Here is a 13,741-nt window from a genome sequence, read left to right as displayed (position 1 = left end):
GCTTAAGTGGGAGGAGATGTAGCAAAGACAGAAAACGGTTGGATAATATGAATAAATAAGTCCACTTCCTGCTCTACAGGGAGTTCTCTCGGTTTTACTCATGGAGCTGTGAGTCTCACTGCTCTTACAGATCATGTTAAATATAAGATGAATTATGTGCCTCCCAGGCAGCAAAGCACAGGGAGTGAAATAAGGGCTTCTGTAAGGCAGGTTAATTGGTTCTGGCCTTTTGATACTGAGACATTGGAATCTAATGATAGATTCAGACGGTCTAATCTAACTCATTTAAGAACATTTAAATTCATAGTTGGAATTATAACCTTTTTTTATTTTGTGGAACTGCACTATTATGAATTTAAAAAGCTGAACATTATCATCAAAACTGGGTAGTAACTGATTGCATGTAATTTGGATTACATAATCATACCAAAAAATGTAGTATTGGATTAGACATGGTCAGCAACATACTCTGGTATATTGTGGCATTTAAACAATGCTCAACTGTTACCAATTCTGGTGAGCCTGTGTGAATTCTAGATTCCATTTCCTTTTCTTACCTGCCAGGAGCAGCACCTGCTGTGGTCTTCTGCTGCTGTAGCCCATCTGCTTCAGGGTTCAGTTGTGCATTCAGAGATGGTATTCTGCATACCTTGGTTGTAACGAGTGTTGAGTTTTTATCATCTCTAACCTTTTATCACCTCTAACCAGTCTGCCCAGTCTCCTCTGACATCAACAAGGCATTTTCGTCCACACAACTGCCGCTCACTGGATTCACTACCATTCATTTTAACCCTAGAGATAGTTGTGCGTGAAAATCCCAGTAGATCAGCAGTTTTTGAAATACTCAGACCAGCCCGTCTGGCACTAACAACCAAGTTCAAAATCACTTAAATCCTCTTTCTTCCCCATTCTGATGCTCGGTTTGAACTTCAGCAAGTCGTCTTTACCAAATCTAGATGTATAAATGCATTGAGTTGCTGCCATGTGATTGGCTGATTAGCTATTTGTGTTACCAAGTAATTGAACAGGTGTACCTAATAAAGTGACCGGTGAGTATATATACTGTTTAAGTCACGTGCTGTAAGAATCTTGTTCAAGAACTTGACATGCTTATCGAGGTGGTATTTTAATGAAATGATTTATTTGCATATAAAGGCATAGTGTAATGGAAGTCAGGAAGGAGGGAATGGCATTCCTGTGTCGTGTGTAAATATTTAAATACAAAGATGTCACATAATATGGCGTCTTTGCACTGAAGCACTTTTCCTACATTACATGCGTTGACACAGATGAGTTGAGCAGGCTCTTAATCTCCTTCATTCAGCTTTATTACAGAACCCCTCTGCTGGTACTATTCTGATTTATGCAACAAATCCCTGCCAGCCCTCATAATCAAATCTGTCAATGATGTGGCACCTTACTCTGTGTGTGTGTGTGAGCACACATGAATGTGCATACACAAAGAGAGGGAGAGCTTGAGTTTATGATAGGATTTGCGTAGGTGCATGCTTGTGTCTTCATTTAAGTCAAACCTCATTAATCTTCCCACATACTGGAACGTTTGTACACACAATGTATTTTCATTAACTTTGCATGTTGCCTAAAACAAATTGAGAAATTGGGATATTTTAATGGAAAGTTCACTCAATTTTTATTTGATTTTTTTATTATTAAAATCTATGATCTTAGTTGAATATTAAATTCAAGTTTCATTTGGTCCAATCATGCAATATGAAATTTGCAATAAAATATCAGTAGACCAGCATGGTCTGTTTTAAATAAGTGGTTTTTAAAAGTAGCTACATTTTGAAGATTTATCTGCCAGTTTCTTGCAACAACACTGATACATAAAAAAAAAATCATGTTTAAGTCTACTTCTTAATATACCATTTATATAAAGTGTTTAATTTGGCTTGGATATATTGTTGTTGTTGTTGTTTTATTTGTTTTTATCTAGTTATTTGGGATAGATACTGTAGATGGATGCAGTGGATTTGCAGTCTATTTTACTTTTATGTAACCAATAGATTATTTTTAAATTAAAATTGTATTTATATTTCCTAATTACCTGACTATCATAACTCACCAAGCACGTTTCTAAAAGATAAAGCCAAGTGTCGTGTTCTTTCTACGGTGGAGGCTATTCTCTGGACAGTGGTCATGTGAAACATGACGCACGCTCGCAGGCTGACGCTTTGCTCTAGCTTAACGTCTGTAAAGGTGTGGGTTCATTTCCTGACCCTTTCCGCGCGCGCAGCATCATCTCCTCGCAGGCTGTTGCATCCTCCTGAGGGACCGTCGGCGCTCTTCACAGCCTGCACACTACATACCGGTCTCTGATTCGCAATCTGGGTAATGCAACTCATTTATTTGCCAGCTCGGATGTGTTTATATTGTCTCTCACAGAATACACGCGGCTGTTCGCAGGAATTCTACGGAATTAACGCCGCAACAAATGATGATGTGACAGCCATCCATTCAGATAGATAATAAAAGCCTGCTGTGCAGAAGACGCTGCATTTCTGCTAGCGAAGCAAAGCCTCACACGAGCATTTCCCAGATGAACGGATTCAGTAGTGTTCACTACTGACAAGCATCAGTCATTTGGAATAATACCCTGCACACTGCATTATAAACATTCTGGAAGGAGGACAGGACAGACAGGTTTTAAGGTAACTGAGATGTCCTTCCATATGAGTAGACATGCACTTGTGCTGAAATTGATTGATTTGGATTTTGAAGTGTAATGTAAGTGATGAAGTGCCAATTCAAAATGTGTCAGGTTGTGGATCTTGGTGCATGCTCTTTGTCTGCATGAATAAAAAAAATGTTACACATTTTGTAGTATGCAAGCATGCAACAGCCATGAAAGTGGGATCACTATACAGAACCACAGGACACAATGAAGGTGGGAGAATCCTAAAATATGGAATCCACCATCTCCAAATATATTTTTGTATCTTGTAGGCTATTATGTTTTTTTTTTTTTTTGCATTGAAGATCAATGTGTATGAATTAGATAGACATATAGATGTATAGATAGAGAGATGGATAACATTTTTGTGATGTTTAAGCAGGATAGTAGTCATGTGTTTCACGCAGAGCTGTAGCCTTTGGTGAAAAAGTCATGTTTTCCACAGGGGGAAAGCATATGTTGTCTGTTTCTAGGAGACATGACAGATACACAGATGCTGTTTTAGTAGATACATGATTTCTAGGCCAGTGGTGCTCTATCTGCCAAGGGGGCCTGGTGTGTTTGGAGCTGCTTTTCAACTGTTTGTTTTGCTGGATTAACATGGCAAGCTCTCCAGCAGTGTGCACTTGGCAGATGTACTGCTTGAGGGAGCATGTTTGTTTGAGTCAAGCTATGGTAAACCATGCAGTCTGAAGGTTTTAAAGCCTCACTGTGAGTCTCCTTGACAAGAAAGATCCCATCAAGGGCTTTTCTGAAAACAGTTCTTGTCTGTGGCAAGAAATGCAGTCGAAAGCTAAAGGATGATGATGCTTATTTCACTCCTGATTCAGACGAGTTTACTTTTTCATGTACGAGTTTACATTTAATTTTTTAATGTTGAAGTTCTCCAAATCTGTTCTAATGAAGAAACAAACTCATCAACATTTTGGATGGCCTGAAGGTGAATTTTTGGGTGAAACATTCTTTTAACGGGACCTATTAAGATGTTTTTTTTTTTCAATGGCAGAACCTTAAATTGAAACATTTGCCTTGTAACCAGTTAGGAACAACTTTAATATTTTAATAATCATTATCTTTAAGATATAAATGGATAGGGTTGCATTTATACTCTTAGACCAAGAAAAATGAATGATGATATTCCTCTTCTCTCTGTTCATTTTTTAAATCCATGCAGCTGCCCCAGATTTCAACATAAATATATTCTCTCACACAGCAGAGATGAGTGCTTTTTGAAGAGAATGGGGTGGAAAATCCGTCCTTCACTACCTGGCTAAATGGCCCGGTGATGGAAAAATATTGTTACAGGAATGATATTTGAATAATTGAAAAAGGACGACTTTAAATTGCAGGCTTGCCATGATTTCAAGTGCAAAGTAAGAGGCTTCCTCAACGAAATATTCAGGCCATTATTTAAGAGTGGATATATGAGGAGAAGGGATTCATTCAAAAATGATCTGAGCTCCTGCCTCTTCATTTCACAGAGCGAGAACTGGCTCTCGCAGCTTTGGAGGAGAGATTCATTTTAATAATGAAGAAGGACGTTCACCTTACTATCTCCCCACAGCGTTGTTATAAGTGACATCATAGATCAGGGCCGACAAGCTGTGTCAAGAGAAGCCTCTCAGCTTTGTGATTGCAGCGGTTTCTGTTTGTCGCTGACTTATGTACAGCACACATCAAAAACAAATTACATTGTGTATATGAGTGAACAGAGCACTGAGTCATCCGCTCAGTATTGCTTGAGCTATCCAAAGAGAGAGCTTTAATACTTACTGCTTAGTTGGACATGTGCATGCTTCATTGCATTGGCATTTGCACTTTGAATGACTTGTGCTGTGTAAACAGTGATTTCAAAAGTTCACTTTCTCCTGAATGGACACATTAGTATGGCACCTAATGTACTGTAGCCTGGTTTGGAGTTTTTAGCAGTGCTCATGACTGAAATGTGGGAACAATTTATTTTACAATTTATTTTACATGACTGATCTCTAGACCTGAAATTGTTGTCTACTAGTCGGAACAAATTTATTTGTATAGCACTTTTCATGATGTTAATGTTTATATATTAATATCTTTATGCCCCACATGGAAAGAACCTATATGTGGACTGGATATATGCGCATATATGAAACCTATATGCAGTGTATATGCACATATATGCTGCACATATGTGTATAGATGCCACATATAGGCAAAATTGAGGTGCATATATGTGCATATACAGGAAACATAGGTCTCCTGTATTGCTTCTTCATATCCACATATAAGCCCTATACATACATATGTCTTCTATATAGCTAATGGCAGGATCTGGTCATTTTATAGCTCATATCTCTTTTGAAAAAAAAAAATGTTTGTCTTATTTTTGTTCTTGTACTATATTTTTGGTTTTGTACTATTTGATTGATCTTGAGTAAATAAATAATGTACATTTCTACATTTTGGACTTTTGTTTATGTTGCCTAGCAGCTATGGATTTAATTTTACTATTATAGGTGAACATATAGGTGCATATATATGTGCATATGTACCTATATAGGTATATGTATGCACATATATATGTGTGCATATATGTACATTTATGTACATATAATATAGGAAACCGGCCAATTTTTATATGTCACATATATTAAAAACCTGTATCAAAACCTGTTTTGAAACATATATGTTTATATAGGTTTTTTCCATGTGGGCATGGCTTAGTCACATTTATCATATTTGAGATGGGTGATAATATAGTTTACATTTTACAGTGATACAAGCAATCAAGCTTTTATATGTGAGCATTTCAAGCAAATATATTATGCATTTTTTACATTAACTATTGATAGGAAAAATTCTGCTTCATACAGTATAAAAAAAATTCAGTTTGATATAAAACTTATTTTTTTAAATATTAATACAACTTTGTTGCCACAATACTGCTAAATCTACAACTGTTTCTTAAAACTATATGTCTTGCTATTATTTATAAAAATGTGTGATCTCTGAACATGACAAATATTTATGTAATAAAAACATATATATATATATATATATATATATATAAACAAAATATTCTGTTTATTTTTATTCTTGTTTTATTAAATATTTCGTTTATAGTATTTAGTCTCATTTAGTCTTTAGTCTCTATAGTTAGTCTGTAGTTTATAGCATTTGTGCACAGGTTGTATCTAATCCCCTAAACCATGAGCCTCTTGTCCATAATTTTTCTTTTCTTTTTAAATCTCTCCACAATTTTTTCATGGTCCCTCTTTGTGCTTTAAATAAATGCCAGTGAATTAAGTGGGGTAGGGGCAATTGCTGAATAAGAACCCAGTCAGCAGCTGCTTTATAGCCTGACATCTGAAGCTGTCTCTTGATTTGTCCTTGGGGCGGGATGTGCACGCTGGCCATCCATAAATCAGGAAACAGAGACCCGCTGGCATATACAGGCCCAGCTGGAGAGGGAGGCTAAAACTAAAGCTACATTATAGGTTTGGTGGTTTCATTTGTATCATTTAAAAACTCTCAAATGTTGTGTTTTCTGTCAATTTTTATTTTAAATTTGATGTCTTGGAAAACAAAAACTGAAAAATACAATAAGACTTTGAAGAGTTATCCAACAAATATATATATAAGGACTATTATTATTAATCTGTTTCCTGTTCTGGTCTAAAAGTCTGAAAACAATCCACAATTAAAAAAGAAGAAGAAGAAAAAAGAAAAACACCACAGTGACCTGCGATAAGAAAAATACACATATATAAAACATTTGACTTTCAATTAAATTCTACTTTACTCTGAAACCAAACATGATCTTTATAAATCCTTTAAGAAACCAGCCCACTGTAAGAGAATTCTCCACAACGAATAAGGATTATGAGAGAATTTATGCTGAATGGGATTTGATTTCCGTCTCTCTTCTTCTTCTCTTATTAAACCCAGTGGTTTAAGTGGATGTTATAAAGGCTAGAACTGCAATTAGAGTAAATGAAAGCTCGGACTTGGCTGTCCACACAGAGTGCAATCTCAGTTCTTTGCAAGATGTTTTCTATTAGCACCACACTGCTGTGCTTGTTTTGTTGCAAAGCTGGTGAAATCATAAGAAAGGATATTGAGATTATTGAGGGAAATTAGCTGTTTAATAGTCACACAGATTTCAACACGTCAGAACTTATCAAACGGGTTCGTTCAGCGCTAGTCATTAATATTTAACATTTTCTTAACCATAGGACTTTTATTTTGTCCTGTTTAGCTTGCTTAGTGACATGAACTGTCTGTAACCCACTTTAAGTAGTGATATATGAGGTTATTTAAACTGGGAAAACAACATTGCTGCTGAAAAGACCACCGTAGTTGCTCACCAGCATACTGTAAGTTGTTTTGGATGTTGGTGCCTAGCATGGAATGCTAATTTTCCCACCAGGCTTCTTAACTATCTTAACCAATAAGACTCGTACTAAAAGGCATTGAATAAACCAGCCTGGACTAGCATGGAATTTCATACTAGAGACTGGTCTTTTTAGCATGGTATCCGTTCTAGCATTAGCTTTGCTAAGCTCAGGCGCAATCTTATTAGTGTTTTTTGTGTTTATTGTTTTATTTGTGTGTGCTTTTTTGCGCTTTTCCTGTGACTTCCTGTTTCATAGGAGCACTCTTGAAGAGTTTTGAACATCTAGGAGTTTTGCTAACATGTGGTTATACGACAGCCTCTGTTTGGATACATTAATGTGACTTCTAGATGCTACATTAAGTTCAGTGTTGTTTTTCTGTCATGATTGATGTGATTTGATTTTACTTTTCACATTGTAGGCATATTTGTGTCATAAACATGTCGAACCCCAAAGCTATATTCTGCCTGCTGCGGTCAGACAGATATGAGGACAAATAGAGCTGCCAGATAAAAAGTCCATAACTGTTCTGGAGCAAAGGCAGGGAGGACAGATGCCACACTCTACCAGAGCACTGAGGGGAAGTGTGCTCCCTTAAAAAAATACAACGTATATTATTTTATATTATATTATATTATATTATAAAAGTTTGGGTCAGTAATATTTAGCTTGAAAGAACTAAATACTTTTATTCAGTATGTAAGTGACTGAAGAGACATTTTAATGTTACAAAAAATTTCATATAATACTGATCTTTTGAATTTTTCATCATAGAATCCTGAATCAGTGTGTCAAAAATATTAAGAAGCACAATGTTTTTTCAACAATGATAATAATCAGAGATGTTTCTTGAGGACCAAATCAGCATAATAGAATGATTTCTGAAGAATCATGTGACACTGGAGACTGGAATAATGACCAAAACACATTTCATTTTCATGTGCAGCTTCATATGTGGCTTCTGTGCTGCTTTCACAGTGTGAAGATGGCTGACGTGTGCTGGTGATGCACCAAAATATAGTGGTCACTAGAAATCAAGGGGGAACAGAATAAAGAAAGGAGCAAGAGAATGGACGAAAGTGAGGGGTGTTGGGGTATTTGGGGAGAAGTGGGTCAGCAGCCCTAGGTACCATGGCAACGGAGATATACGAGCATCTGTCTATTGATCTGCAGACTCATTGGTGTAATAGAGTAAGCCAGGTGATAAATGAGCTTGCTGACAAGGCCTGCGCTGGGTTACACTTCCCTTTGCAGCACATCTCGGTCAACATCTCCTCACATACCTACATAATATACATGGGATGGTCATCTAATGTTATTATGCATGTTTCATGAATAAACAAATGAAAATATACAACAAACAATCTCTCAAACATCGACTGAATGAACATGTTTGTGGGATGGGAAAGCCATCATCAGCTTGTGAGTCTGAGCTTAATTCAAAAACACTGGAATGTAATCCGCCAAATGAACAGTATGGTAGTTCTATTATCAAAGTGTTCATTGTGCCCAGTGGTGTCTTTTACTTTTCACTGTAAATAAGTGACTATCCATTTAGAAAAAATCTTAAGGAACAATTTTAAGCACAGCTTAATTTAATGGTTCTCATTTTTTTTTTTTTTTTTTTGGGTTCAGGGTGCACTGCAGTGTGGTTTTATCTGTAATACGGTTATGAAGTATGTATGGTCAGAGAGATATTGTGTATTAGAAAAAATAGTCACTACAAGGTGGCTGTAAGAAAGGAAGTCCCATCTAGCTTTTGGGTAAAAGACTACCTTATTGGTAAAATCTTCACTGGGACTGAATTCAGAGTAGCATGCTATTCTTACTAGAGATGTGAAGTTCTGTTTATTTTTTCCATACAGAACATTGCAGTATTTGTCTTGTTGTTACCCCAATTGTTTTCTACATTAGACTATTTTTAGACTATTCTATTCTTAGTTGAAGCTTTAGGATAATATATGTAAAACTAAAATAATTTAATGTCAAACTCTTTTGATGAGTAGACTAGCTCTTAATCGATTTGTGTCAGGGATTCTTTTTCATTAACAGCATTTATGCCTTACGACTTTTCCTTGTTCTAGTAGAAAAATAGAAAATCACAGAAAATAGCTGCATTGGGTTGTTACCAAGATGGTGACCAAGTGAGCATACTTTGGTTTTGGGATTGTGTGCAGAAATCCCATCATTTTGATGTGATTTCACAGTATCGCCATAAATTTAGCACAAGAAAATACTTTGATGAACACAAACACTCTACAATTCAACAACTGTATGTAATTTTCCAGCCATGTCAGTTAGTTTAACCTCCAGCAGTCCACAAAAAAATCCCACAGCCGTACTTTCTTAGAGTTTAACTGCTGGCAAGCAGCACAGGGGACAGGAACACATTGCTTGGCCACAATCCAGGGAGAATAGATGGCACATTGCTTTTAACAGCATTAGCATTCCACCATTCCTGTATATAATTTAGTGCTTTTACCCTGAGAAAATTGACAGGAAGAGGTCTTGTGATGGATGAGATAACATCCCTGATTTTGAACTAGATAGGTCTGGGTTCTGTATTTAAGTGGACATTGATTTTTTTACTAGTTAATTTTGTTTCAATTTTACATAAGGTGCTCTGTGGCAATGTTGCTTCTAAGTTTACTTGTTTCTCATTGGTAAAGTACTTCTTGCCATAAAGTCAGTATAATGTTCTATTCAGTTTTTTTAGGTTTTCCACCATGTTTGCTGTCTCTTCTTTCCATTTCCTGACATTGGCTTTGGTTACCTTTGATTCAAACTACTTGTTTATGGCTTTGAATTATGATCTTGGTACAATATCAAGATATGGAAGAATTTCGCCATGCTTAACTTGTGCTCATAATCTTTGTAGATATCCCAAACCTATTAACACATTATTCTTAGTTGAATAAATGTTAAAAATGTCATGTGTATAGCTGTGATTCCATGCAGATCTTATATTGTACTGCCTCCTTCTGGACAGAAGGGCTATTGTGGCTGTTATACTATTGCTGAAACAGAAGTTCTTACAAATCTATCATTCACATTACATGTTTCACTTCTTCTTTGATATCCAGAAACTGTGCAGTTTAGTGTCTGCAACCCATGAGCAGTGCATCAGGAGAAGAATAAATACTCTCTGTGGCCTGTCGTCCTCTCTGCTCTCTTCTAATGTAAGTGCTGAATGCAATCCATACACAGACGTTGACACATATCGTTCAACTGAAGTTACTGTTTGCAGTATCTGTCTGTTTTGTACAGAAATGGAGTTTCAGTAAGACAATTGACTCCCTCTCTTTTTTTCTCAGGGTTTGATTGATGGAGATCTGGTCGGATGACAGCTGGAACTGTTGTCATAACCGGAGGAATTCTCGCAACAGTGATACTCCTGTGTATCATTGCAGTGCTTTGTTACTGTAGACTCCAGGTGAGCATTGCATTTACATTACATTGGAGGGCTAAGGAGCCATTCACACAGAACATGTTTTGCTTTAAACACAGAAGGTCTAGAGATGCATTTTTCAAAAAAAAATTACTTCTTGTAACTACATTTCTAAAAACATTTTAGAGCTTTAAGAATGCTATGTCATGAGCTAGAGGTTGCAAAAGACCCAGTGGTCAAATAGGGCAAATGCAAAAATGCATTTTGTTTAAACAGCATGTAATATGTGTGAGCTGTAAAGTTTGTAGTCCCACAACCCAGCAGAGAATAAGTGTTGTTGAGATATGGGTTTCCATTGTTTGTTTGTTTGTTTTTACGTTTAATATTGTAAAAAAATCTAATTTGAAATGTGAACGTCTCTTTAAGTAGTGCTAACTGCAAACCACATTTTACTACTTACTATTCACTATTATAAAAACCCAAGGAAAATTCCTGAATGTCGAATTAGGAGCCATTCACACAGAACAACTTTTTTTTGTTTCAAAAGACAGCTGAATGGGAAACAAAAGCAAAAGTTAAAATAGGTTTTTTTATTTTTAAACTTTTTAACTTATGTAAGCACAACAGTGAAATATGCTCTATTATTGGAATAACTAAAAATCCATTGCAGAATCATTCCGTGTTCTGTGCTAAAATAAGTTCAGCGTGTGACTCAACAATTTGAGGAAGATCTACATTGACGGCCCAATGCCTAATCTAGTTTCCTCTGTATATCAAATCATCCCTCTATCCTAGTATTACTGCTGTAAGAGGAATGAGTCAGAAGGGGAGGCGGGCTCAGTCGGAGATCCTCAGCCACAGTTCGCCTGCAACACATGCAGTGCTCCGGGAGTGGACGGGCCGGCCGTCACACCTCTCTCACTGCCGTACGACCCCACTCCAGCTCACAGCTACTGCCCGACTTGCTCACCCTACTACCTCCGTGGCACGGATGAGATGCGGAACGGCGGTATTCTACTACTATAAAAACCAAGGAAAATTCCTGAATGTCGAATTAGGAGCCATTCACACAGAACAACTTTTTTTTGTTTCAAAAGACAGCTGAATGGGACAACAAAAGCAAAAGTTAAAATAGGTTTTTATTTTTAAAACTTTTTAACTTATGTAAGCACAACAGTGAAATATGCTCTATTATTGGAATACTAAAATCCATTGCGATCTTCCGTGTTCTGTGCTAAAAAGTCGCGTTTCAACAATTGAGATCCATACGGCCCAATGCCAACTAGTTTTCTGTATATAATCATCCTCTATCAGTATACTGCTTAAGGATGTCAGGGGAGCGGGCTCAGCGGAGATTCAGCCACAGTCGCCTCAAACTGCAGGCTCGGAGTGGACGGCCGGCCGTCACACCTCTCTCACTGCCGTACGACCCACTCCACTCACAGCTACTGCCCGACTTGCTCACCCTACTACCTCCGTGGCACGGATGAGATGCGGAACGGCGGTGAAACGCCTGTCCTACATGCCCATCACTACGAGAACCATGGTGCCACTGCCCTTGGTCTGGCCGCCATGTACGGCCCCGTGCTGAGTCATCGCAGTACCCCAGATTTTTACACCAATACACGAGCCATCAGCACTGACGTCTGACCCTCACAGACCTGGAGATGGACCCAGCGACAGAGTCACATCTGTGGACCAGAGCAATTGGGACCGTTACATCTCCATGCGCCAATGGTCAAAATGACCTACGGGATGCCATGCTATTCTTCCACACAGGTCTATGGCCATCTTTAGTCTTCCATCTTTTGTTTTACCTGTTTACCTCTTTCTTACACATCCCTCCCTCTTCGTGCTTTGAGGGCTGTGTGTTATATGACATTAATTGTTTGTGGCGTTTTTGGCCTTTTTAAGTCTTAAACGTTAAATTGGGTATTTTATTTATATGGAAAAGTCAGATAAAGGATATATTATAGCTAGAAAATCGAAATAGAGCAGCCCAAGGAAGCTTTTTTAGGCTCATCTCAAGTATTTTGTTGTTTATCGTGACATAAAAGGCAAACATTACACACAAATTTCAATAGCTTTTTTAAAAAAGTATCTTTGTTGGAAAGAGCATAACATTCAGCTTTATCTAAATATCCCTGATATACTGAGCCTTTGTCTTTGAAAAACTTATTGTAGGATGAGAAATTATCCAAAATGTGATTGTCTTCACGTGTGTTGGTCTGTTGGGAAAATGTTAAATGAATAATTGATGATGATTATATTGATCAGTTCATATTTGAATATATGTGTCACATTAACTGAAATTCTCAATGGCACAGAGACAGATGTGTTGACAGATGTTGAATTAGGAAATAAGATTGAGGTCGGAGTTGAGTTGTGAATTCACACTCATTTCTTTGTCCGTATTCACTACATACTACGATTAATAAGAGCTTTTTAAAGTGCAGTTGCTGAAATCTTCAATTGTACAAAACACTTCCAAAAATCTTCTCGAGGCACTGAGAGAAAATGACTGGAAAACATTCAAATGCATTTATTTATCTTGTTCCTTTTTGTATGGTATTATGGCAGTTGAAATGATACTTGGATGATATTCTTTCCTTGTCTTTGCATAGGTTTTTTGTAAATTATATCTTCTCACATATTTGTTTCATTAGCCATATAGTTTATGAAATGTTCACTCTGATGTCTATGTTCACTCTGTCTGAAGCACTCTTTCTTGGTAACTGGTTCACAATACAGACCACAGGATGGCACTTCTATTTTACATTTTGGGAAAATGTGAAAAAATATGAAGTATATCAGTCTATGGTTTAAAATACTGAAGAAAAAAAAGAGTAGCTTGTTGTCTACATATTTCACAGAATGCTTTTGAAAATAAAGGACGCATTTATAAATGCCTGTAGACTTTTATAAAATTGGTCAATTGTGATCAGAGTAATAAAAGCCATTTCACATCTGTACCAAAACATGTACATAAAGATCAAATTATTTCAATGATTGGAATGTTTCCTGTCAAGTCTATATCTATATAGATATTTCATTTAAATATGATTTATGGTGGAAAATCAGAATTTTCAATAGCCTTACTCCAGTTTTCATTGTGTCACATGATCCTTCAGAAATCATTACAATGATTTGATTTGTTTGATGCTCAACAATATTTCCTAACAGTTATGCTGCTTTATATTTTAGTGGGAGCCATGATTCAGTAATTTTTTTCTGAATTATTTGATCAATAGTAAGTTCCAAAGAAAAACATTATGAAATAGTAAA

General features: G+C 36.7%; 1 protein-coding gene across 1 annotated transcript; it reads left to right on the top strand.

Moving 5' to 3' along the window:
* Window positions 1-2,218: 2,218 nt before the first annotated feature.
* On the top strand, window positions 2,219-13,660 carry LOC113119614 (protein FAM163A-like). Its single transcript, XM_026289212.1, has 5 exons — window positions 2,219-2,672; window positions 10,152-10,247; window positions 10,383-10,501; window positions 11,252-11,418; window positions 11,878-13,660. The coding sequence occupies exons 3-5, from the start codon at window positions 10,409-10,411 to the stop codon at window positions 12,104-12,106; spliced, it is 489 nt and encodes a 162-aa protein (XP_026144997.1). The 5' UTR covers window positions 2,219-2,672; window positions 10,152-10,247; window positions 10,383-10,408; the 3' UTR covers window positions 12,107-13,660.
* The last annotated feature ends 81 nt before the right edge of the window (window positions 13,661-13,741 follow it).

The sequence above is a fragment of the Carassius auratus genome, chromosome 2 (genome assembly GCF_003368295.1).
Source record: "Carassius auratus strain Wakin chromosome 2, ASM336829v1, whole genome shotgun sequence".
Classification (NCBI taxonomy): domain Eukaryota; kingdom Metazoa; phylum Chordata; class Actinopteri; order Cypriniformes; family Cyprinidae; genus Carassius; species Carassius auratus.
This window is presented reverse-complemented; position numbering and strand designations above follow the sequence as displayed.

Coding starts and splice junctions, on each gene's coding strand:
- LOC113119614 (XM_026289212.1), top strand. CDS start 10,409: ATGACAGCTGGAACTGTTGTCATAACCGGAGGAATTCTCGCAACAGTG. Junction 10,502..11,251: donor TTTGTTACTGTAGACTCCAG/GTGAGCATTGCA, acceptor CCTCTATCCTAG/TATTACTGCTGTAAGAGGAA. Junction 11,419..11,877: donor GCTCACAGCTACTGCCCGAC/TTGCTCACCCTA, acceptor CCTCTCTCACTG/CCGTACGACCCACTCCACTC.